At 29.9% G+C, this 27,497-nt stretch overlaps 3 protein-coding genes across 3 annotated transcripts; 2 read left to right on the top strand and 1 right to left on the bottom strand.

Annotated features, from left to right (window-relative positions):
• Positions 1-3,825: 3,825 nt before the first annotated feature.
• On the top strand, positions 3,826-5,773 carry LOC109801656 (transcription factor TCP15). Its single transcript, XM_020362776.3, has one exon. It carries the CDS (start codon positions 4,259-4,261, stop codon positions 5,537-5,539), a length of 1,281 nt encoding a protein of 426 aa, XP_020218365.1. The 5' UTR covers positions 3,826-4,258; the 3' UTR covers positions 5,540-5,773.
• A 13,189-nt stretch (positions 5,774-18,962) lies between these two features.
• HVA22C (HVA22 homolog C) lies at positions 18,963-21,662 on the top strand. The gene is made up of 5 exons (XM_020362249.3): positions 18,963-19,135; positions 19,276-19,302; positions 19,397-19,519; positions 20,620-20,884; positions 21,466-21,662. The coding sequence occupies exons 1-5, from the start codon at positions 19,074-19,076 to the stop codon at positions 21,532-21,534; spliced, it is 546 nt and encodes a 181-aa protein (XP_020217838.1). The 5' UTR covers positions 18,963-19,073; the 3' UTR covers positions 21,535-21,662.
• Positions 21,663-22,832: 1,170 nt separating this feature from the next.
• Positions 22,833-25,709, bottom strand: LOC109800835 (mucin-like protein). The gene is made up of 3 exons (XM_020361738.3): positions 24,995-25,709; positions 23,622-23,808; positions 22,833-23,452 (listed from the first exon to the last, which is right to left on the bottom strand). The coding sequence occupies exons 1-3, from the start codon at positions 25,654-25,656 to the stop codon at positions 23,249-23,251; spliced, it is 1,053 nt and encodes a 350-aa protein (XP_020217327.2). The 5' UTR covers positions 25,657-25,709; the 3' UTR covers positions 22,833-23,248.
• Between the last annotated feature and the right edge of the window lie 1,788 nt (positions 25,710-27,497).

The following is a 27,497-nucleotide window of genomic DNA, read 5'->3' as shown; positions in this document are numbered from 1 at the left end:
CAGACCTAATTTTCTCTTATGGTCTAGTTTTTGAGGCACGAATTTATAATTGGATGTGCATGGAACATGCCTAAGAGAACTAGTTTTATGGAGAGTGAGGAAGATATATTTGAGGCATATGATCAATATTGGGAATATTGCATTTTGATTTACTCATAACTCGTATATATGTGAAACGGAACTGTTTTTATTTTTATTTTTTTTCATATCTATTATGACATAAATGTTACATCATTTACACATGTGATTACACTACTGTAATTTGTGCTTCACCTGTATGAAAATGCTTGGAAGATTGCTGTTACACGGGCAAAATAATGATCAGACCCATTAGGTTTCTGAGCAGAACGTGGTTGTGTCGTTAGCTATAGTGACAGTGCATGAGACAGCCCACAAATACTATTGATTATTTTTCTAAGAAATCAAAGTGTACCTTTTGGTTACATCTGAATGACTCAAAGGCATCAAGAATCGTCGTTGGCATGGCCATGGTGGGTAAAAAAGTGCATCTCCAATTGTAGAGGAATGACATGACTAAGTGTCATTTAGAACCGAGCAACTTAATTGTGGTACAAATCAAACAAACATAATTGGAAATTTGAGACACAAATCAGTTGGAGGAATTATCGTTATCGAATACAAAAACTGCTCTTAGTGACATGTGCAAACAATGTTACATCTTAATTAATTAATCTTTTCTAAACCACATAGTACAGTGTATATAATTGCGGTGTTGGATATTGTTTCATCATTTTGTTAGGTATGTTGGTTGTTGAAATGTAATTGTACTATGCCATTGCATTGCGGGGTCATATTATTTCCATTGTTTGTTCCCTTTAAAGTTAACTTGGGCCTTTTGGCCACATGGGGTGACACGTGCCTTGCTGCAATTTTCTCTCTCATGGATGTTAAGTTTTGTATAATTATTATCATTTTCTAAGTCAAGTTGCAGATTTTCTAGCTAGCTAGGAAGTAGTGGAGAAATGATTTTATTTTATATAGCCAATTTTATTTAGAAAGTAGGCGATATTTTTTTTAATTATTAACCACAATGTTGTCGAAGAGCAATGACACAACAATTCTTCGTGACGTGAACCTTTATGACTTTATGTAAAAGGCAGATCTTATAGTGTTTTGAGGTTTACAAATCAAAATTCTAAGGACCACATATATGTGTGTATTGGTTTAATTATATATATACGCACGCCGTGAAGAATTAGCTTGGGAAATGTTAGAAATAAGATGATCGATTGTTAATTAATTAATTAACTATCATTAACCTATTTTAAATTTGGTTTGGAAGAAAAAAAAAAGTTAGTTTAACAAAAAAATTAACTTGAAGCTTTTACTAATAAACCATGCCAAGATAGTGGAAGTTGAACTCCGGATTCCCTAATAATCTTCTTGGGTCAATCCAATTTTAGCTAATAATGCATTGGTTATGTTACTAAGAACAAGGGCCATAAAGAAACCACAAAACTTGAGAATTAATCCTTTCATTACATGCATATTTGATTCAGTTTATTTTAATCAATTTCTTGATAAAAACAACATGGGCTTCGATTGACTCGTATAATATAATGCATGTCAAATGATTCAGGATACATATAACATATGGTGCTTTTGAAAAAAGAAAAAAAAAGTGTTAACTACAATGATGATGATGATAAGTAGCAACATTAACAAGATGACGTAATTCACATACATGATTTCTTTTTAGCAAGGTAAACCATGGTATTTCCTAGAATCAAAAAATGGAAAAGTGGTAGAATGATAGAAAAGCAAAGTGGGTAATGAAAATGGTAGTATTGAGTTAACCCTAGAAGATGAAGAAGGAGGAGGGGCAAAAGAGGAAGAAGAAAAGAGCAATGATGAGTTGAATGACATGGGATCCACTTGATTATCTTTTATTTGGCTTAGTTTATTTTTGACTTAGGAGTTTGGGACCCATTCCGGCCACCACAGTCTTTATGGATTGAATGATAAAGAGCACCGCACGTGGAGTCTGAATCAAGAGACTGTCCACTGTCCAACCACAATCAAATGACACCCTGTATTTTACTTCTAATTTCAAAATTCAATAAAACCCTTCTTTATTCCCAAAACAAACCTTCACCAAGTTCATCTATTTCCTACTTGATCAATATTCTTCCTGTTTATTTGATTCTTCATCAGTTTCATATAGCTAGGATCAGTCAACAATTGCTAACTTTATATATCTCTATTTGAAAAGCACAAACTTTATAAAATACCACATGTATAATTTTTAATGATGATAAATTTTAATCTAAGCGTTATTTTAGATTTTTTTGTTGTTGATAAAATAGCATAATTTTTAAGCTTAGTATAAGATTTTAAATCTTCATAAAGTGAATTAAGTTTATAAAATTATATATTTGATAATTAATTATATCATTTTATTTAATGTATTATATATTATTTGAAATATAAATAAATATTTTTATTAGATTATAAATTCATCTATAAATGTTTAAATCATTAAAGTTTAATATATATAATCACCGCAATAATCAATGACGGAACTTGGATAAAAAAATTTAAGGGTGTCAAATTAATCTTTTTATGTATAAATAAATTTTTTTATTAATTAAAAAATTAACAGAATTCTTCATTTTTTTTACTTAAAATAAACATACATGATAATAAAATAATCATACAAATATAATATTATATATATATAAGTTTTACGAAAAATTTGAGAGAATCGTGGCTCCCCCAATCACCAAGAAGATCCGTCTCTGACAATAATGTCATATAATTTAATTATTAAATTGATAGGTTACCCAAAAAATTATTAAATTGATAAAAAAAAAGTTTAATTACTCTTTTAGTCTTTATAATTTCATAAATTTTACCTTGTATTTATGATAAAAAAAATATTTTATTTTAATTTTTATATTTTTTTATCCCTTTTAATTTTTGTCGTCTATTTTTATAATAATTAAAGATAAATTTATATGAATATATGGATTAAAAAACATAAAAATTTGTATATATAAGAATCAAAATAAAATACTTTTGATTATATAGATTAAAAGATAAAGTTCACGAATAAAAAAATAAACCTGGATAAAATTTACTTTTCATGAGAAAAAAATTTATAGGAAAATTTTTATTATAAAAATATAATTCTGGAGTATTTCAACATGATACTTCTAAGAAGAAAACCAGTATAAACTAATAGCATTTATAAAGTTTGATTTTTAATATCAATTAATCACTTTCTAGTAAATTTTAAGAATTTTAACATGCTGGACAAAACTAATTTTTTAGTTAATGTTTTCATTTTTATATTAGTTTTTTCGGTGGTTAATTTTTATATTAGTTTTTGTTTTCCTTTTTATAATATAGAAGACTTGTCTTTCAGAATTAAGTTTTATTATTTTGACTGATATTATAGGTGTAATTTTTGTTAAACCTTAATTTGTTTTGTATTTTTTTCTCAATAATGAAGAAAAATATTTAGTTTTCCAGTCTAAAAAAAAGTTTATATATTAGTTTACTAACATAACAATAAAATGAGAAATAATGATTTAAACGTTTAAAAAAAACTAAACGCGATATATGAAATGCTGTTATACACAAGTGTTATGATATACTTTCAATTTGACATTTATTGTACAGCAAGTTGCAGAAGGAGTCTACCATGAGAAAAGTGAATATAAAATAAAATAAAAATAGACACATTGATTTCAAGACTGTTGAAAATAAGAAGAGTCATAAAACGAGTGAAGACTAAAAATATGATTCCATTCATAAAAAAACAAAAAGAAAGAGAAAACCTGTGCTGTTTTCAAATTTTACAGAGTTAGCCCTTATAATTCCCACTCATTATTTTTGTTGCTTAAAGCTTGCCCTCTCCTCTCCCTTATCCTCTATCATTCATTCTCTCTCTCTCTCTCTCTCTCCACAGAGAGAACAACTCAGCTGCAATCTCCCATCTGAAAGGAATTCCATGCTCCACAACTCACACAAAAGAGAGACCCACTAGCCCACTAAGCGTTAGAATTTGAGGGTCACCCTCACCTCCTAGCTACACACACAACAACATACATAGCAAAAAAAAAAAAGGAAAGAAATCTAGTGGCAGTACTACTACTTCCACTATAGCTGCTAGCTACCAGATAGGAGAAAAGAAAGAGAGATTTTTTTTTAATAAACCCCACCAATTCATTTATTCTTTTTTCCTTAAAAAAAGTGCTTATAGGGAAGCTTGGTTATATGAGATAACAAGATCATGGAATTGGAAGCTGATCATCAAAATGGGATCCGAAGCAGACCCAATTTCCCTCTGCAGCTGTTAGAGAAAAAGGACGTTGATGACGTCACGGAACAACCTTGTTCCACCGCCACAAGAGATGGTGTTGTCACAGTTGCTGTTACTACTACCACTACTACTACTAATAACAACCTCCACTTGGCGGAGGCGAAGAAAGCTCCGCCAAAGCGGAGTTCCACGAAGGACCGTCACACGAAGGTTGATGGGCGAGGCCGCCGGATCCGCATGCCGGCGGCCTGCGCAGCCAGAGTGTTCCAGCTCACGCGTGAGCTGGGACACAAGTCTGATGGTGAGACCATAGAATGGCTCCTCCAGCAGGCGGAGCCAGCGGTCATCGCCGCCACCGGCACCGGCACCATCCCCGCCAACTTCACCTCTCTCAACATCTCCCTCCGCAGCTCCGGCTCCACCATGTCGGCGCCGTCACACTATTTCCGCGGGAATTACTTCAACCCTAGCACGTTCTCTACCTCTACTGCTGCTACTGCCGCCGCCGCCGCGGCGCAGCTGAGAAACCGAGCGGAGTGGGACCGGAACATGAGCATGGTGATGGAGGATTCTCGTAGGAGCATGTTGGAGAACAGTTCTTCCATCTCCGCGATTTTGAATTTCAACCCTATGGGCAACGTGAATGTAATTCAACAAGCGAAGCAGGAGCTCCGGGAAGAATCCGGCGGCGGCGGCGGTCTTGAATCGGTGGCTTCGGATTCCGATGGAGGCTTAGGGAGAAAGAGAAGGCCGGAGCAAGAGCTGTCACAAATGGGAAGCTATTTGATACAATCGAGCACAGGGTCGCTTCCGGCGAGCCACGCTTCCAATACGGCGGCGTTTTGGATGGTGGCGGGTCACGGTAACCAAGGCATGAATGGTGGTGGCGGCGTCGGCGGCGGCAACAATGGCGGCGATAATCCCATTTGGGCAATTCCCTCTGTTGGGAATAGTGGCGTGTATAGAGGAGCTATGTCTGCTCCGGGTGGCATTCATTTCATGAATTTTGCTTCTCCGATGTCCCTTATGCCAGGTGGTCAACTAGGTTCCGGCATGGTTGGCGGCGGCGGAGGCGGTGGCGGTGGCGGTGGTGGTGGTGGTCAACTTCTAAGTGAAAGCAACTTAGGCATGCTTGCTGCCCTCAATGCCTATAGGCAAATTCCGGCGAACGGCGTCTCGGAGTCTCCGGCCAGCGCCGGGCAACCTCACGGCGGAGATGACGGACGTGACTCCACCAGTCAACATTCATGAAGGTCAAATAATCACAAGTGTATGATCTGATGCTAGCTTCTTAATTTTTCTTTTAATCACTATATTAATTACTAGTGCTACTATCACTACTACTATATATATATTAGTGCTATTAATTAATGGTTTCCAAAAATATATATTAAATACGTAATTATATATGTTATGTCCCTTTGCAAAAGATGCAAGCGCAAGTTTGATTGCTTTGGTATATTGAGTTCAGTATGCAATTTTGGACCTTTGGTGTGATGATTTAATTTTTTCTGAGGATCATGTTAGGGTTCGAGAAGAAATATAATATACACGTATATTAATTTTTTCCATATAAAGGTTTATGAATCAGATCGTTGTTTCATGATCTGGTATTATGATTATTTGTTGCTTGGTAGTGCACTATGATCAGCTGTCATGATTTTGTTTACATAGTGTGACTTTAACGTTTTGTTAATTATGGAGCAATGAATTAATTTTGTAACTTTATAGAGAGACATAATAGTAAATTAATAAATGAGTGTTAATTGTTTAGAGGAAGCTGGGTAGGTTTAGCAAAGTGAATCCATTATTGGTGTGGGGGAAATTAATAGGGTACGAATGAAATTGATCTTTTACTACTGCATTCTGGTGAGTACTGCAAACACTGTCACATGCATGATGCATCCCTTATTGCTGCAGTTGTGAATTATGTATGTACTACATAGCTAGCTAGGGACCAATATCTATATCATAGATGCTTTGGATTAAAGAGCCCACTCCTGAAATCCTGATCAGTTTCTTCAGGCTTTTGAAGTAGCTACCTCATAAACTCAGGTGGTGAGGTTCGCCATTGCCTAAAATTGACATACACTCACTGGTTTACAACCCCTTCATTCTTTCTCTTTCCAATATAAAATGGATGCATGCTACCACCTTCGCATCATAGCCTCAGATTATTAATATTTGTGTAGTACGTTGCACGAATTAGTAGTAATAATCTTCTACTCTAGCCTATCAAAACATCACATATATATCACCTCCTTTTGCACCCTTTGCCTCTATTATTCTCAACTCTTTCTTCTCAAAAATTTTAAAACTACCTACACCAAAATTAGGTTTCTGAATGTGTGTATGATTTGATTTAATTAGTGCAAATAGTTGTTTTTTTTATTCAACTTTTGAGATTTCTTTTAATTTTTAAATAATTGATTTTCCAAAATAATCAAATCTAATTACATGCACTAAATTTGTTTTCTGAACATCATTTTCAATCGGTCCCACGTTACTATTTTCTTATATATCAGAAGTAAAATGTTAGTTAGGTCTTCATCCCATATGAGTCCTCTCTAGTTAATTTGCTATAGTAATATTTTGGGCATCAAAAAATTTACAGCACTGCATCTTTACATTATGAAATATGAAAATTCTACTTTTGTTATTTCGCCCCCATCAAGTAATTAAAGTGTAAAAATTATATAAGAATTTCATGGGTAAATACAGGTTTTTTTTTCCTTTCTAGCATCTTAATTAGGCACAAGATTAATGATCATGTTGATTCATGGACTCACATACTTCTATCATTAGACATTCCCTAATTTAATTGCATTGTATGGGTTAAAACCAGGATATAGTACAAGTTAATTAGAGTGACATTGTGCCATCAACATACGCAATGTGCATATATAAATAAAAGGTTCAAATATTTTGTTGCTGCCGCTTTGATTAAATGTTGATAATTTGAAAGGAAAAAATAAACATGATTTTTAATTATTTCTTCTTTACTTGCAATTTCCTTCTTTTTTTTTCTTCTACATACATGGTTAGAGAAAAAAAAATAAAACAAAAAACAAAAGATATAATAAGTTCATTAATGAAATATTTTTTGTTGATTTATGAAAATCAAACTTGGAACTAAAGAGTTTCATACAACTTAACACTTTGCTCATATTCAATTAAACTAGACCTTCATTGGTTTTAATGAAATGAAATGCTTATCCTTAATCAATTTAGTTGTAGAAAATTAAAATTAAATAAAATTTAATACTTGAGTGATCGAGTTACATTCACTTTCTTTCGGAGATGCTTAAATTACACTGTTTTTTCCTTATTATTATTATTATTTTATTTTTATGATAATATGCATTCTCTTTTCTTGAAAAGTTGCATTAATCCATTTTCAATATAAATAGTTTTTTATTTAGATTTTTTTCTTTCCCTATGATTCTTGACATCTTTGATAACAAATTTTCAACATCTATTATCCATTTTATTATCTTGGAAAATTAAGTAAAACATTTAGATGAAATTTCAAGAACAATACTAAAAGTACAACTAAATTTCTATAATCAAGCCTCTGGACCAAGTAGTTGTAAGATTTGTCTTGGAACATGAGAGTTGACCTGATACTCTTAAATTTGATTCTTATCTGTATTAAAATAATATTTGATAAATAAAAAAATCAAACACAGATTAATCATTGATTTTCAATTTTAAAACATTGCATGGACTACGTCTATGGACAAAAAAATATATTATCTTGGTTCCTCTTTTTTGTTTAATTGGTATGGTCTCTTTGTTATTAAAAAGTTTAATTTAGTTCCTTAATTTTTAAAAATTATGAAATGTTATATTTTTTTTTTCTAATTAAAACTAACAACATTAACTTTTATACGCATGACAAATATGTGTCAGTATTTTATTGTGTCATGTGTACAAAGAATTAATACGATTAGTCCCAATTTGATAATTAAATAAAAAAATGTGACATTGCATCATTTTTAAAGTTAAGGAACCAAATTGAATTTTTCAATAACAAAAGTACCAAATTGAACTAATTAAATAAAAAAATCAAATAAATAATTTAACCTAGAAAGTATTTGAAATTCTATTCTACCTTCTAAAATATTAAAATCAATAACAAATGTTCAAAATTATTTGTTGGTTATAGTAAAATTTATAGAAAAAGATAAAACTTTCTTGAGAGACACATTCATAATTATTGTTTATATTGAAAATGATTTAAGTGTAACTTATATTCATCCTCAAGAGATGAAAATGTATATTTTAATCAAAATAAAAGAGGGAGAGGTTTAATTTAATATTCTCTCTATTTTTGGGTTTTTATAAGATATTTATCTATATTTATTCGTTGTTTTCAAAATTCAAGAAAACATTATTTTTTTTCAATTATACTCTAATTTCTTACTTAACTTTTAATTAATTAACATATTTTCAACTAATATGCATTTATTTATCAAGAACAATAATTAAGTAAAATTTAGTGTATATATATATATATAGAGAGAGAGAGGAGACTTTAAAACTATTTTATTGAAGAACAAAAATAATTATAACATTTTTTAGTTGTCTATATAAAAACCTTAAATGATTATTAAAAATAACAGTGGTCCTGCACTGATAGAAAAGGATGTAATGTGCTATAAATAATTTTGCCAAGGTCTCAATTAATTGGATCAAATATAGTGTAGATGGATACAAAAGTCTTGCGTTTGGTTCTTGTTAAAATTTCTTTATGGCTAAGTCATCAGCTATAAGTACTTGTTTTGTAAGTCCTTGTTGAATGTGAACGTCGTCCATGCATATATGCATTAGTAAGCAGTGCATGGCGAAATACTTAGGTAGGTAGGGCAGACATGTTACCTTGTTAAGTAAACCATGTTACGATGAGAGTCCACCAAAAAGTAAAAGTTACATAAATAAAATAAAGAAAGAGATTAAAACGAAAAAAAAAAAAAAGGGTAAAAGATTCATGAGTGGTATAACAGTACACAACTGTTGTAGTTTTTACTTGTTTATTTATTTATTTATCTATCAAGAACAAGTTATTATATCCATCCATCTAGTTTCATCCTTGGAATATATAGAAAGCTAGCAGAACGGGATGAAGTTTCTAAGATGAAAAAAGATCCATTAATGACTTTTCATAATTTAATTTCGAAAAGGTAATAATATACGTATCATAATTTATACAATTCACTGTATAAAATTATTTTTTAATGTATTAATTTATTTATCATTGATAAATATAATAAATAATATGATGCAGAGATGAATAAAAAAAAATATGAAACATCTGTTATGGAATATATATTGTTCTATTTGCAGATCCTCTTTTAGTTTGAAGCGTGAATAAAGTTGTTATGATTTCATTTAAATATTGAAGTATGTGCGACAGGCATAAAATTCTTAAAATTGACTTTACAAGGTTCTGATCTATTAATAATATTATGTAGTGGTATCTTTTAAGAATGTTAATTGGACTTAGAATTTTTTTCGTTTTAAAAGCAATTATTCTTACTAATGAACTTGGTCTGGCAAGGGATTAGTCTCACATATCATAACAAATTAAGGTTTCGAATATCTGTTAAAAGAAAAATTCATATTTAGTGTTGGGTCGTGTTTTTGAATAAAATTATTGAAGAAAAAACTATACAAATATAATCTTGGACATTTGAGGATATTTTCATTATTGACACATGAAAAAAATAATAGCAACCATTGATGAACGGGATTTTTGAGTCAAGAGTAATGAATTCAGCCACGGAGCAATCCACAACAATAGTGAAGGATACTTATAAAGGCATTATGATGCTTAAGTAAATATTTGAATCAACAAAGTAACAATACTTAGGGTTTTTTTTCTTTTTAATAATTTTTTTAAAAGGGTTTCTACAAGAGAAATATATAAAAGAAAAATAAAAAAATCTTTATAAGCTAAAATTAATTTAAACATAAGTTAATTTATAGAAACTCTATTTTATTAACTTCTCTAAAATTATATATTTTTAATTTATGTATAAGTTAATTTTAGTTTATAAAAAAGTTTATTTTATTTTCTTTTTCTTTTATAAGTATTTCTAGAAAAAGTTTACATAAAACCCTTATAACAAAATACTAGGATTTGTTTGGAAAAGTTCCTTGTAAATATTTCTAAGAGAAGAAAATAAGAAAAAAGAATTAAATAGACTTCTATATGAGTTAAAAGAAAACCTATTTTGTAGAAGCTAATATCAAATAGCTTCTATAACTTAGTTGATACATAAACTGATTTTAATTTTAAAACTTTTTTTTATTTTTCTTAAAAGTACATATTTAAAAACTTAATAAACTCTTATTTAGTGCACGGTCAATAACAAAAGCCATGGTTGAATCATGGCTAAGAAGGCAATAGCCTTAACCCCATATTCAAGTTTTATTTTCGAGTAAATTGTAATTCTCTCTCCTAATTAAGATATATGAATATTACATTATTCTTTTTTTTTTTTAATGTTAAAAATTAAAGTATTATATATCAACAGATTTTAATATATAATATTTTATTTATTTTTAAATTTTTTGTTAACTTCTGTCACAAAAAAATATATTATTATCAAGACACCATTTCATACTAACATTCTATTAAATATTTAAATATTACACCACCATCTATTCTTGTGTTAAAATAAACATTTTTTCTTTAATAAAATTTAAATATGTTATACTTTAAGGTATTATTTAATTGATGATACTAATAAAATATTTTAATAATTATAACGACCTGATAGGTTCTTATACTTTACAATTCATCAATCTAAATAGCGAAAAAATATATATAATTATCTAGGATTTTTCATGCAAATAGTCCTTTGATATATATGCAACAATATATGGATATATGTATAAAACTTAACAACTGAAAATCATAAGTATAAATTTCTCTATGGAACTATAACTAAAACTTATACATATACATATATAAGTAATTCGGACTGAAAACATATAAACTTAGGTTGTCGATCAACCAATTACTCTATACAAGCTATAACAAGTAGCCTCCAACCAAAGAAGTGTTATCTCCTCATGACACTCCACCAACAAATCCCCTAGTCTAATCTTGCTCTACTATCATATAAATATGATTATCACAGTCCAATAACAAAGAATACAAGGGAGTGCTTAAAGATAACAAGGTAACATACAATAGAAAAAATACAACTAAATCATTACCCCATCATATCAACACCACAAACACATAACATCATTTCATCGTAAATATGGCTCAATGCCCAACTTGCCACATAAAGTACAACTAAATCATCACCCCATCATATCAACACCACAAACACATAACATCATTTCATCGTAAATATGGCTCAATACCCAACTTGCCATATAAATTTATCATGAATACAACTTTACAACACAATATATATGTAATCAACACAACAACTTAAGCAGTAATACAACATAGTAGCACATATCAACTTTGAACACAAAATCAACTTAATTAACAACATATCAACATAACAACATGATGCGTCGTCACATATTTCAACTAAAAGATCTCTTATAATGTTGTGAGCAATCTAAGTGGTTTGATCCGACCCAACTAACTTAACGACACAATCTTTTTGAGTTTGCTAGATTAATAATGAATTTGGATATCAAATCTATAATACAATATAATTTCTCGAATTTCACCACTTAAACTAGGAAAGTCTATTATTTTTGTCAATTGAGTGTGAATCTACCACGATCTTAACATGCATAATTAAGTTTATATGGAAATAGTTTGTTGGTCACCCTTCAAATATTATACCTTTTTAGTACTTAGTTAGAAATTTTGACCACAGATCTAATACCTTACTTAGTTGGTCACTTCTAAACCAATATGCCTCAACCTTACCCCCTTACAATATCAGCTAAGGACTTAGAGAAAACTCAACACTTCACTTCAAGAGACAATTATACTCAAGAAGGATTTTCAACAATTATGCTCTTAGAACACCACAACATCATATTCTCACAATGGGATATTCACCTTTTTAAAACAACACCTCTCTTCTGGTCTCAAGTCAATTAACACAACACAACTACATGCTTCAAGTATTTCACGACACAACTTATTTCAGCAAATACAACTCATCTTATCAACAAACACTCCACTTCATAAAATCTTCAACTATAATCAACTTAGGCACCAAAATATATCAATCAAAATCAATACATAATGATCCATATTAAATCATCAAACATATAAGGTATCCATCATTAAGGTTCAACCTTTAAAAATCAACTAAGTTATAATTTTTCTTCAATAGAACCAAGTCGAGCACAATTCAACCTGCGTTTAGTGAGGCATAAAATTTCTAGCTCACCCATGCTAAACACCATACCACTACGCCCAATGTTGATGAGATAAGGAATCTCTGAGTCTACTAGGTCTAACATCGTAAAACCCACGCCTGACATTATTTAGGTAGAGAGTATCTACCTATCCCACGTTTGACACCACAAAATCTACACTCGGTGTCATCCAAGTAGAGAACTATTGCCTTTATCACACCTCCACTACAAAAAAAAATTGTCATATATATAGTGATACACACCCTATAGTGATATAATAAGTGTCACTAAAAACTAGTGTTTTATGATGAAGTATTACTTATTATATTAAATTAATACAATACTAAAATATGTATATTAAATATATTTTTGTAAAAATAAATATATTTATATTAAAAATGTATGATTAAATAAAATATAATTATTATAAAATTAAATACTTATATATATAATTTAATTTATATTATATACATTGACGTGTATATATATAAGTATATATGTATAACTTATTTCATAGTTTCTATTTTATTTATTATTTTAATAATTTATTTTAAATTTAATGATATATTTCAAACAAAATTAATTAAGTGAATGAATAACAATGAATAAGGATTTTTATTTATTAATATGACTTTGCCAGTAACTTATTTATAATGATATCTCAAAATTTTTCCAGTTAAACAAATTAGATTCCCATTAATAATCCCTTGAGATACAAACAAAAGCTAACAAGAAAATATTATGAAATCTCAATTATGAGTGTAAATGCTTTTTGTTAGGAATTTTTTATCTGAGTAGGTGTGCATCAATTGAAGTGGGCCACGATGAATAGGGGTTTGCCTAATTCTATGGGCTTCGGCCAATCAAATGTGTTACTTTGGGGTTGAACCCTTATAGGAGTTTGTCCTCTATTGTAATAACTAATAATTCTATCTAATGATAATATATATATATATATATATATATATATATATATATATATATATATATATATATATATAATAAACATAAAATAAAATAATTAAAATTAAAAAAAAATTGTCTGGTGATTTGCCCTGACCTACTCTAACTTATTTTTCTGATAAATTAAGCATGGTGTTTATGATGGGTCCCCAAAAAGAAAAAAAAAAAACGGATTAAATAGGTTGAACAATTTGATCAAACCCATTTTGTCCCCATATTAGAAAGGGTAAAATGTGGTATCATACATTTTTAATCAACTCTTGAACAGTCGGTTATCGCAAACATATTTACTTATTTATTTGATTGATTTAGTTATCTATAAAAAAAATGGTATAAAAAGGGTTATACAAGTTTTTAGTTACTGAAATGGAGTTTTGGGTTTTAGTTTTTCATCCACTTTTTGTGGTGGATCTAAGATTCACAGTCAATAGGGCCAATTTATTTTTAAAATAATTAATAATAATAATAATTATTATTATTATTATGAAGATAAATGAAATGTGAAATAAACTGGAAAATATATTTGAAAATAAAATGAAAAGTAAAAAAAAAAAAAAGTCAATAGAATACAAATATTTAATATTTCTTAAATATAAGCAAAACTTTTTTAAAAAAAAAATATCATTAACTCGATCTTAACTTCATATCCATTGTATCAAACACAAAATTAAAAATTAATAAATCGATGATCCAAGTGATATATATATTGAACTAGTTTATCTTAAATAAGATTTCGAATTAGAGTTTTATTTATCTTAAACAAGCACAGGATTCAGACAAATGTTAAGGACACATATTTTATTAGTCTACATGCAAGTGACACTAGTAAAACACTTTAACTCTGTCAGAAGGCACGCATGGAATAGTCTAAGAGAACATGTTGGGACAATTCATCATAATACTCTATACTTGAAGGAGATAGTCTAGAGCGTGTTGGGACAACAGTGTTGCGCAAGTTACACGCTCTGCGTATAAATGAGCAAAATTAGAACTCTCAAACCTAGTTGTCTCCAAGGTGTTGAATCTTGAAACTTACACAAGGGGCATCTTCTTTGACATTGTATTTCGTGTCACACCTTTTCATAAAATCATTATGTTTATGGTGAATGTCATACAAGATTCAAGTCACATCATATATCTTTTCACATCACTGTTACACAAACACAACTAGACGTTATCCTAGCTAAGCCTTGACATACACTTCATGTCGCATGACCATCACATAATTCACACATGAACACATCATACATCATTGTTAACCAACCTTAAGAGATAAGCATAAAATCAAGATTTACTTTTAACTATTTATATAATTCATCACTTAAACATCATACTATATTCCTCAATTAACAAAAATCATTCACTTAATTAGGTACCTCCAAAAACATCATCGCATATATAATATAAGTACTTATTCACATGTAGGGTAGTGCTCAGCGACGAGTCCTCTACACTTGGCACAAGTCACATAGAGAGCACACATTTCTCTTTTTAAGTCTCTTGCTCAATGTGACTACATTCTAGCTTGAAAAATTTGCACCAAGGAGCCCCTTAGAGCTCCCATGGACAACATGGACTACCCCATGACCGATGTATAAGGTATAGAAAATAGCCTATGCTCTATGTTGCTCCTTGGCCCAATGACCCTTCATGCTTCCTAATGCCAAACCAATTTCAAGAGAAATTGCAGCAAGTGTGAAATCACACAAGTTTCCCGAAAACCCAAACCTTGCATTCCAGTTAGTAAAAATCATGATTAAAACCTAATTCTACATAATTATACCATCAATTACACCAAATAAACATCTTAATACCAAAACATCACCAATTCTATTACTTTTCATTTTGCTCTATACTTTAAGGACTGTTTGTTAGGGGATAAGTTTTTTTATACTTAGAAATCATGATTATTGAGAATTACAAAAATTGGAAATCATTAGGATAGCTAAAATCTGTTTGATTACTTGTAAAATTTGCTAGGAATATTCATATAGGATTCTCATGAATTAAAAATTTTCATGTATGGTGACAATAATATATTATTGGCTATTAAATATTGTTTACAAAAATATTCTTTATTAAAATAACCTCATTATATATATTTATTTATTCAAATCTTATTACAAATATGACATTAAACTATTTTAAAAAGTTTAGAACTTATAATTAAAATTATTTAAATACACAATTCAACAAAAAAATAAACAAATAAAAATTCTACCTTATAATTAAGAAGGATAAAAATATATTATTTCATTTCATTAAAAAAATAAATAAATAATGTGAACAATTATTATTAAACTGTATAAACAAAACAGACTTTAATAATATCATTAAAATTAATAAGATCAAGAAATAATGAGATACAAGAAAGATAGAAAGAGAGAGACATATATAAATATATGAGAGGGAGAGAGAGGGGGGAGAAGCAGAGAGGGAGAAAGATAAATAAAAGGAGAGAAATACTTTGAAAAGATGAATTCCAACTATATATATATATATATATATATATATATATATATATATCCTATTTTAAAAATAGATGTATACTATGGTCTTTTATATATAAATTCTTTTTCGTAACTCAAAAAAGTTGAATTCCCAACCTCATATAAAAATATTTTTGTGGGAAAGTTAGATAAAAATGGTTTTCAACCTCGATGATTTTTTTAAATAGCTACCAAAAATATAAGAAACTAGGATTTCCAATTTAATATTCCCAAGAAAGTAAAAAATATTCGACATATCAAATGTCGAAATTGTTCATTGTTAAGGGTTCACATAAGAACTATAAACATTCATAGATTCATAATTAATTGGATTCAAGTCAATTTCGTCACGCATATAACACAATTATCACCCATAAAAGCATATACGAAGCGAAACACAAATTCACATACAACCCACAATTAGAATTTCTCTTTCAAACACACATGAACAATCAAGAAATTGAAGATTAATCTCATGTACCAAACTAGTTTATTTTGGTTACACAAACCGATAAACCATTATTTTTAAAACTAGTCTGATCATTGAATTGGTTTAAATATTAATTCAAAATTCAAATAGTTCAACCATGGTTAAATTGATATTAATATTAATAATAATAATTAATTATTATTATTATTAATGTGAAATAATATTATATATAATATTATAATTCTATAATGCTAAAATTAAAATAAAATTATTTATAGTTTCTTAACCCTCAATGTATACATAAAACTATAAACCAAATATAATACAATATTTAAGTTCAATTTTAATAAAATATAACAATATCCAGTAACAAGTTTACATCTCAAGTTATAAATATTAAATTAATATATTTTAAATTATAAAATTTCAAGATATAAAAAATTAAAAATTACATAAATGATTCTTTCCTATTTATAATATATATTTAATATTATTTTTTTAATAAAATTTATATTAAAAAATTAAAATTAAAAAGGATGTTTTTGAATTGGAACGGTTCATACCAATTTTGTTACATCGGTTACAACTGATTTTCACCAGTTTTGATCTGATTCGTCTTGTTCTTGATTGGTTTGCATCGATTCTCAAGTGCCCCGATTTTTAGTGTTTATTAGATAGGTTACCAGTTCGATTAGTCAAAGCAATCGATTTGATTCGATTTTTATAATTGTTATAAACTAGTTAAAAAAAACTTATAAGTTTCTGAAATGACTTGTTAAACACACTCTTAATGTAGTTAATAAGAATAATTTATGAAAATTATTATGAAATTATTAAAATTTAATACAATTATATGACTTCTTATAATTTATGAACAAAGAGAATAATAAAGACAATTTATGAATAATGTAGTTAATATGTGAAATCAATTTTTTTTTAATTTTATATAATTAGTAACAGAGAGAATAATAAAGTTTGATAAGTAACTCATCATTACAGGTGTTTTTTTGTATAAAATAATTAATATAAAAGATACATTAATTCTTATGAATAAAAGACTAAAATAAACTTCTAATTTATTTATTATATAATGCATTGAAAGAATAATAATTTATTAATTTATCCGTAATGAATGTGGTGCTATTTTTTTTATATAAAACAAAGAAAAAATATTAAATAGATAAAAAATCATAAAATTAATATAGTATTTTTTAATATCAACTTTAGTATTAATTTTTTTCTCCTAAAAACAATACAACACAATAATATTTTTTAAAAAATAATATTGCATCATTAAGCGTATAAAATAAAAATAATTAATATTATATTAAAATTAAAACATTATTTATACGATAATTATGATACCAAAATTATCATTTATTTAATACTCATACTAAAACGTTGTAATTAGTAATTACTTAGAACTATGAAGAATGAAAGCATATAGTATATCATAAATCTATGGGCGTAATTCATGGAAATTTTATTGAGAAGATAAATTAGAAGGCATTGTTGTTATTGTATTTCGAAATGCTAAAATGATTTATATATTTAATTTAATTTAATTAATTTGAAAGAGATGAGTGGATGACAGCTGGCAGTGATAACCAAACAAACATCACATTTCGGTGCCTCTGTTGTCGTGCTTAAATACATTTACATTTTCTCATAAATCTTTTTTTGACAGAAAATAAAATTCATATATTTTTTTTTTGTAAAACTGTACAATAAAAAAAGAAAGAAAAGTGTCTGAAAAAAAAATAAGGATTTGAATTTATATGTTTAATATAAATTTTTTACACTATCAATTACTGTAATTAAAAAATATTATTTTAATGTAATTTTGAAATAATTTTTTTGTAAAAATTAATACGTTTCATTTTCTTTTATGAAGAGCACAAATTCACATGTCTATTCTTTACGAGGAATCTTGATTGAGTGAGCGATAAAGTTCTTATTTAATCACAATTGTACCTTAGAATTCAAATGTGAGAATACTAATTAAGTTGAAAGAATCATGCATAACTTATGATCCACAATTAAAATAATTTGTGATTATATGAACTAATACACTATTTTTTTTTTTGAATTTATAGAATAATTAATATGATTAAAAAAAACATTAAATTTATTTTTAATATTAAAATTTTGGTAATTTTTATTTTTAATCTCTCAACAAAATTTATTTAGTTTTGATTTCCAGAAATTTTCTCTATGAACAAAAGTTCTTTAATTCAGGGATCAAAATATTAATAATAGAAAAAGTTTAAAAATTAAAAGTGAAAATCTATATAAATTTAAGGATTAAAACTAGTAAAAAATTTGATGAGAGACAAAAATAAAAATTGACAAAAAGTTTATGAATTAAAAACACATTTAATTTAAAAAAAAATAATAATAAGATAAGGTTTATGTTAAGGAGTCGTTTGTCAACTTACTTTGATTTCCTTTGTTACTTTTTAGCGTCCCTCCTTTTCTAGTTTCTCTGTTTTCCATTGTCTCTCTTTATTAACCCTCTTTCTGAAAAGGAGAAGAAAACAAAACAGCATTGCAACATATGGGTGCTTCTGGCAACAATTTTCTCCAAGTGGTCGCTAAGAACTTCGATGTTCTTGCTCTGTATGCTTCTTTTCTGTTGTATCTCTAAGCATTGGTGCCACCATGTGATGTAGATTCAGATTTTATTTTGTTTTTAACTATGTTGTGTATGTTGCATTGAATCATTTTGATCTGTGTGTTGTTTTTAACTTTTTATGCAGGCCCTTGGTCACCCTCGTTTACCCTTTGTAAGTATGTCTTTTGTTTTCTGAATGTTACTTAGTGGAGCAATGTGTATCTGAGATTTTGGTTTGTGGGGGTACCCTTTGGTCTTTGTGACAGATATGCTTCAATCAAGGCCATAGAGAGCAGGTCTACTACTGATGATCAACAATGGCTCACTTATTGGGTTCTCTATTCTATGATCACACTCTTCGAGCTCACATTTGCTAAAGTTCTTGAAGTGTAAGTTAACCATTGAATCTGGACATTATTGGATGCTATATATTGGTGGTCAAGTAATGCAGATTATACAGGACTTCAGTATGCAATTTGTTTTTGGGTACATTGTTTGGATGTCAGTAGAGTAAATAGTGTATGCACTAAGATTGTGAAGGGTTTTTATTTCTCACTCTTTGAATACATTTTTAGTATTTGAAAAATGTCTCTAAACAACTTACTTTTTTATTTTTCAATGTAATATTATTATTTATTTAATTTGTACTTTTATAAATTATTCATTAATTACAATTAAATGTAATGTATTGATCGAGAGAGTGAGACAAATTTTAGTAAAATTGTATAAAAAGTGATACAGATATTTTTGTTTTTAATTTGTATATAAAAATCTTAAACTATAGTCATTGTAAGGAGGGAGTATCACCCATTCACAAATTAGTATGTCATTTTGATAAATTTGTAATTTACTCACTTTTACAATAACCACTTCAATAATTATATCCATGATGATTTCTGATTAATTATTACCTCTTCTAATCTAAATTGGCTGCAGTTTTAACATTTGAAAAAAATCTTAAAAAGATTGATGTTCTTGATTTTCGATGTAATATTATTCTTTTTCCCTAATTTGTCACTCATAAATTCTTTAACTACCACAATTAAAAGTAATACATGAATTGATAAAGTGAAGTTATTTTAATAAAGTTATATTTAAAGATAATATATTCAGTGTTGTTCTTAATATATATCAGAAACTGCCGTCATTTTAAGATAAAGGGGGTAGTGTCAATTTTTTTGCACTATTGATGAGTAGAAATAAAACTGATGAATGATGATAATAAGGGTATGATGGGATATTGCGATAGAGTAAAATCAAGCGCTTCAATTTTTAATTTTGGTTTGTGAAAAATTAGTATTGTTATTTTATTTAAAATTAAACAAGTCAAATTTAAAGTAATAATCATGAGTTTTACTTATTTATGAGTGTGTTACAGAAGTCTTTTTAGTTAGCTTGTAACTTTTGTCTTTCAAGAAATTGTCACATGTTCTATGGTTGGCAAGAAAAGTTTTAAGAAGTTTCCATGTGATTGTGTTACAAATTTCAGGCTTGCCATATGGCCTTATGCTAAGTTGATCCTAAGCTGCTGGCTGGTTCTTCCAAACTTTAATGGGGCAGCACATGTTTATAGGCACTACGTTAGACCATTCTATATGAATCCACAAATGCCGCAAATCCCATTGCCGGGAGCTTCTCAAATGTGGTATGTTCCACGGAAGAACATATTTAGTAAGCAGGATGATGTCCTTACTGCTGCTGAGAGATACATGGAAGAGCATGGAACAGAAGCATTTGAAAGACTCATAACCAAGGTACACGTTATCCAAATTTTCAAGTGAAAAGTATTTATAGTTTTAGAGTTCATCTCACTTCATTTGTTTTTCCCACAAACCTTGGATAATTTAAGTTATATATCTCATGCATTTAATTATGAATTAGTGATCTTAAAAATAAGAATTTGAAAAAGCTTTTTGGTATATTATAGTTCCTAGGAAGAAAACCAAAACAAGATTGGTATTTGGTATAACTGTTCTGACCCTTACGAAGAATTGGGAGATTTATCTCATTATTCGGCATATATTACACAATTGGGCTTTTATTTCTTATTATAACTTATAGCAATGCCTGGATTTGAAAACTACTCTAAAATAAAAATTGTAACTAATTTGATTGTGATTGTATTGTGAATTGCTAGAGGGAAAAACCCTCTGCCCGATGTATTTACTGACACATAAAATACAAAACCAAGAATCACATTGAAGATTTTAGTTGTAAATCCATGCCCTGAACTTATAGGAAGTAGCCCTTTTTATTAATGCTATTTAAACATGATAATATATGCAACTATACTTATTTTAATCATAAAAAATACTTATAGATTGTTGATATGCAGGCCGACAGAGAAGCTAGAGGAAGGAGGAATGGAAATCATATGATCTTTGATGATGATTATATATATTAACTCTGTTAACCCTTAAACTTTTCTCTGTAGTATCACCATGACAATGCATTAATAGTTATTTAAGTGTATGACTTATGAATTTAGTGACTATAGATATATATATGTTTAGTTCAGGTTGAGACATTTCATCAAGTTAGCCCGACTATAAAGATATAAGGAGGAAGATAAAGTGGGAGAAAATGATGGGGAATGAGAGAAATCGTGTCAATTTTAGCTTGTTTTCATCTTAGTGATGACCAAAGTCAGGAGCAAATGAGCAATCACAACTTCAAGTAAATAGATATAAACCACGATGACTTTTTTTTTCAGACCTTAATTTGACAGAAATTTTGCATATATATTCGATTTTTATTGAAGACTAATAGAAATCTAGGACAATAATTGTGCAATGCTCTCGCGTGAATACAAGGTCCCGATTTTCATACGCGAGCCAGAGCCAAAGACTTGACAGTGAATGTATTTGAATATATCGTTCCACTCACTACCTAACCAACATATAATAATATAATCTAAAGATTAAGTTGTTTTCTCGCTATTAGACACAAAGTCTGGTATAATGTAAATCTGCCAGATGCAGAGATGTAACTTCATAGGGATTCATAACGAAGGTTTTACTTTAAGATATAAAGTAAAGTTGAATCTGATTTTCTATTCATCAGGATTTCCTTTTGTCTTTAAAGTCTATTTGGATCGGCGAAAAGAGGTAGAACAATAGAAGTAAATGAAATGTTTGGATATGTAAACAATGGCGGAGTTTCATTTCGACAAAGGGCCCCTCGAACTTTTGACACACATGCACATGTATATCCAAGGCACTAGAACAACTTTCGATTCTAGTGCCTTGGATATAAATGTGTATATCTCTGATTTAGAATAGGTTCCAGCTCTTACGCACACTTCCACCAAGCATTCCATTGCCAATTTCTTCTCCCAAACATAAGCATCACTAAACAGATCAAACTTTTCCTGTTAAGAACCCTGACTGAATGACCTAACCTAAATGCAAATAGTCTGAGTTATCTAGCAACAGATAACAAAGATGAATTTGCATTGATTGCACATTGACTCCAATTTTATGGCTAAGACTACCATAAAATTTTACCTAATAAACATTAAAAGAAGGTGTCAAGTATACAATGAGCGTTTCTTTTGATACTATCTAGATTCTAGACCCATCTGTCTAATGGGATTAATTGTTTACAATGCTTTAGTAGGCACAGAGGGCATCAATGCTTTACTAGTTCTACAAGTTCAATGAATGTATTGTACGCCATGTTTCTACTTTGATGCATTAACAATCCTGGATAAATCGCCGGTGCATTTTTCGTGTAATTTGGACAATAAAAATACTGCTACAGATATTAAATACCTATAAAAATTGTGAAACCCTATTTAACATTTTTGAGTACATCCTTCTGTTTTAGTCCTAAATGCCTGCGTTTAATTGCTCCATATTTGGAGTAACATTTAATATGGCAAAATAGAAAAATCCTTTCGCCCTTACACCACTAATTGGTAATTAGTATCACATTCATCCTGGGTCATATTGCCACTAGCTTTTAAACTTAATGCAGGGTTTTTTTGAACCTTAACCAAGATTTCCATGGAGAGCATCTGCCTTCAGTAAAGGATCAGCAACTGTCCTTCATTCACCATTTTTTGAATCAATGACCTCTGCACAATAAAAGAGATTACACGACACAATATGACCAAGCTACCTTCTCTGAGGAAGATAAGTCTTATCAACTGAACTTTTCTCCTCCTTGAATGGTTGGGTAGAGGGATCAGATAGACTTGGTACTCTAGATACACTACCCTTCCCTCTCTTAGCATTTGGTCCCACCACCTCTATCATATATTTCCAGCCATCAATTGGCCTCCTCCGGCTAAATATGTGAGTCTTGATAAAACTAGCAATCTGCACACAAGTTTTAAAGTTGTGAATGAAAAGAAGAGTAAAATTTCGGAAGAAACACTAAGATATCTTACATTACACTAAATGATTCCCAAAAGCAACACCAATGCTTTATATTGGGATTAGAAAAACATTTTAAAGCAACATGCCAATCTATTATTTTTATGCACACCTGAAACTTGCTATAGGCAATACGTCGTTCAAATTCCTGGAGAAGTATATCTTCTTCTCTCTGGGACATCTCCCATACATTTCCTTCTTGATTTTTTGATATTGTTTCCCATCCATCAGGCATATTTTTGAACTCAGAAGTTTGAACTTGTGCATTGTTGAGATCATTATTGCCAGAGTCAAAAATGCTGCAGTAGCATATAAATACAAAATACATTAGCATCCAATGTGTGACATTTGATAAAATTGAAGATTAAAAGGCCACAACTTTGATCTATGATGCTGTGAGACATTAATGTGCACAGAAAAACACAGATACAAGAGACCTGAAAAATCACTAGTGTATATAACATAGCATGAACCCACATCAACCTTGGTGTTTGCAAAACAAAATAAGAGACAAACATAAAAATTTGAAAGAAAATCAAATAAATAATCACCAACTAATACCCAGCCCTATCCAAAGAGGAGAATTCTAAAGTGAAAGAAAATACATCTACCATTCCCCCACAAATTAAACAGCAGTACTTCATACATTGTCATTCGCTACCTTTTGTCAACAACTCTCAAACGTAATGCAATATTGTTGGCGTTTGAAGGAAAAGGTAGGTACATATTAGAGATAGAAAACCAATCCTGAACTTTCACCATAAAGCTTAAGCTACTAAGAGATTTGCTAATTGAGTCATTGACATCGCATATTAGATATTTCTACAACCAACTAGTCAGAAGTTCAATCCCAGCTACTCCATTTTTTTAAGTTGAATTTCAACACAAGGCAGCGTATGTCTATGCATTGGCCCTGCCCACAGTTCAAGTTTAATTTTGTATGCTAGAAGGACATGCTAGATACATAAAACCAATCATGAATTCCCAAGCCTTAACCTAAAGCCCAAGCTATTGCGAGAGTAGGTCACACAACAGAGGATCGATTAGGTTCATCACACAGCAAAATTCATTACAAATTTTCAAGGTCCAGAAATAGTCCCAAGTTGTACACTCTAGATGGAAAACTCCAATTTTATGCACCATAAATAATTTATATAGTGATATAGTCTTGTATCTATCAATCAGAAATTATAGCTGGTACGAATTTTAAGATAGTTATTGTAATACTCAACAAGTTTCTCATGAATCATAGTGTAAAATTGCACACATTATTTACTCTTACAAAAGAGATGGTTAGGGTTTAGGAGTAATGTTTTAGGGTTTAAGACTATAAAAGATGCCTTATAATCACAATGCTTCATGAGATATATGTATTAGGAACTTAAATGAATAATAAATTAAGAACCACAAACTCCATTAACACGATCAAGCTACAGCTAAAGAAACATAATCCAATTTAAGATAGAGAGAGAGAGAGAGGTATACTCGGAGCAACTATCAAGCAATCTCTGAATGTCGTCACCAGCAGCAACGTCAGAATCTCCCAATTTCGCCTCCTCAAGCTTCTCAATCTCCTTCATCCACAATCCGGCGTGCATCCTCTGCTTCTTCAGCCGGTAATCCTTCTTCATATTCTCCACACTGTAAAGCGCGCCGGTCTCCTCCTTTTTCTCCTCCTTCTCCTTCGATCCTTTCCGCCGCTCGTTCCAATTCTCGTTCATCTCCGCCACGAACGCCTTCGTCTCTTCGTCGGCGGCGGCATCAGCGTCAGCGGCGGAGGAGGAGGAAGGGAAGTTGACGTCGCTCTCCCACGGTGCTCGCGCCTTCGGCGTCAGGTCGTCCGGCAGCCACGCCGATTCCCACGCCTCGTTCCACTCGTCCTCGCCGCTCCGGGACTGGCGGCTCGACCACCGCCGTCTCGTCGCCGGAACTTCGCCGTCGCCGGACGGAGCGAAATGAGGTTTCGCGGCGGCGACGGATGGTAGAGCGTTGAATTGCTTCGCCGTAGAGATGGTCGCTGTCGTGATTCGTCGAAACGCTTGCATTTTCGATGAACTGCTACTGCACAAGCAGGGCGTGGTTTCTCTGTTTCGCTCTCTCTGGGCGAAATGAGAGGGTGGATTTGGGCCTTGGGCTTTGATTTTCATTTCGACGTGGGCCTTAGAATGGACCTGAAGCTAAACGAGGCCTGTTTTAGTGCTTATTCAGGCATGGGCCTTTACTGCTTATGCGTACCTTATGTTGGTCTGTTTTTATAGGTTCAAACATTTATGCTATTAGTATTTGGAACCCCAAAAAATATGCTATTAGATGCAAAATTTCGAGACAAAAAAAAATCCTTCGTTAGGACTTATGGATGGTCTATTACAGTTAGATTCGGACCCAAAATTTGTAATATGAAGTAATTTGATGGGTATATATTTTTTATTTTTATTTATACTCTCTTATTTATTACTAGTAGAAAAAAAATTTCGTTAAAAAAAATATATATATATATCCTTAATGTTTGTACGGTTAGTGAGCCACTTACACAACTTTTTGCCATATGTAATTTTCTGTAAAAAAAAAAAAAAAAAAAAAAAAAACTTGTTATATGTGCTTTGTGTATTTATTACTTTGTGTTTTTTTTTTTATTTTTAGTATTTGTCCTTCACCTCAGTGCTGCATTTCAGCATCACTTTTATGCATTTAGTATAAAACTAGTTTACCTTTATCATCACACTTGTTGAAAGAACGTGTCACCTATAACATAGCTATATTGGACCACAAAATTACATTAGAAGCACAAAAATATAATGAACTCCATTAAACAGTAAGTTTAAGAAAAATAAGTAAAATGAAAAGATTAATTGCTTGTATGTATTAAGTAATCTAATTAGTCAGCCACTATATTGTCAACAGAAAATTAATATGGGCTTACCGAATAAAAATCAATTTGGTCGATTGGGAGATTATGAAAATTCTAATAGATTAAAATATAAGGCATAATTATAGTCTCCAATGCACAAAATCAAGCAACAGTTTTTCTTCACCCCATCCGAAGAAAAAAAAAAACAAAAAAACAAAGGTCCTATAAAGAATAAGGTTCTTTAGTTGAGAAAATTCATTAAACCAATTATTCGTGATCAAAGTTAGATTCCGTTGCGTAATGATTAAGCAATATAAATTGAAGTATTCCATGAACTTTTGGTGTTGATAATCTGACGCAATGTGTATTTTGTATTTTATTAGAGTTGAATTAAATTTGAAGATACATAATTCGAGAGGTGTAGTTGAGTTGAAAAGAGTAGATATGAATTGTTAAAGGTATCATAATTCTTAAAAATTAAAAAAAAAAGAAAAAGAAATTGAAGAATCGTTTGATTGAATGAATGAGCATCCGAAAGAGATAAGAGGAAGTAGATGGCGGGCACGGCACGGGCCTATTGTTTTCATTTGATGGACTCTTTGTTCGGTGGAATGGGTAGGTCGGAAACTAAAGTATTAAATCAACTAATATGGATTTGGACCACGGATGCATTTTATCCAATTTATTATTTTCGTAATACTAAATTATTATTATTATTATACTATTATTATTATTATTATATATTGCATAGATACGGCATGAGATTGACATGTTTTTTTATTTCGACACTCTTCCGGAATGGATACATATTGGACAAATCGTATCCACGTAAATTGGACATATCTTTACCATGAACACCTAAAAACTTATATATCTCCATCGCGGACACCTGAACATGTCTATCTTGATGCACTACCCAATATGTAAATTCAAGATTTTTTTTTAAAAAAAAATAAATTTTGATAAAAATAAAAACAAAGAAAAGAGAATTTGAGATTTTTTTTTTAAAAAGTAAGAAAAATAAACCTTAATAAAATTAGAAACAAAGAAGAGAAGATTTGAGATTTTAAAAACAAAATTTTTTTGTTGTAGAATATAATAACTCTTAATTTATTTTTCAAAAACTTAATAAGTTATTTA

This window comes from Cajanus cajan, chromosome 11 (assembly GCF_000230855.2).
Source record: "Cajanus cajan strain Asha chromosome 11, NIPB_CcT2T_4, whole genome shotgun sequence".
Classification (NCBI taxonomy): Eukaryota; Viridiplantae; Streptophyta; class Magnoliopsida; order Fabales; family Fabaceae; genus Cajanus; species Cajanus cajan.
This window is presented reverse-complemented; position numbering and strand designations above follow the sequence as displayed.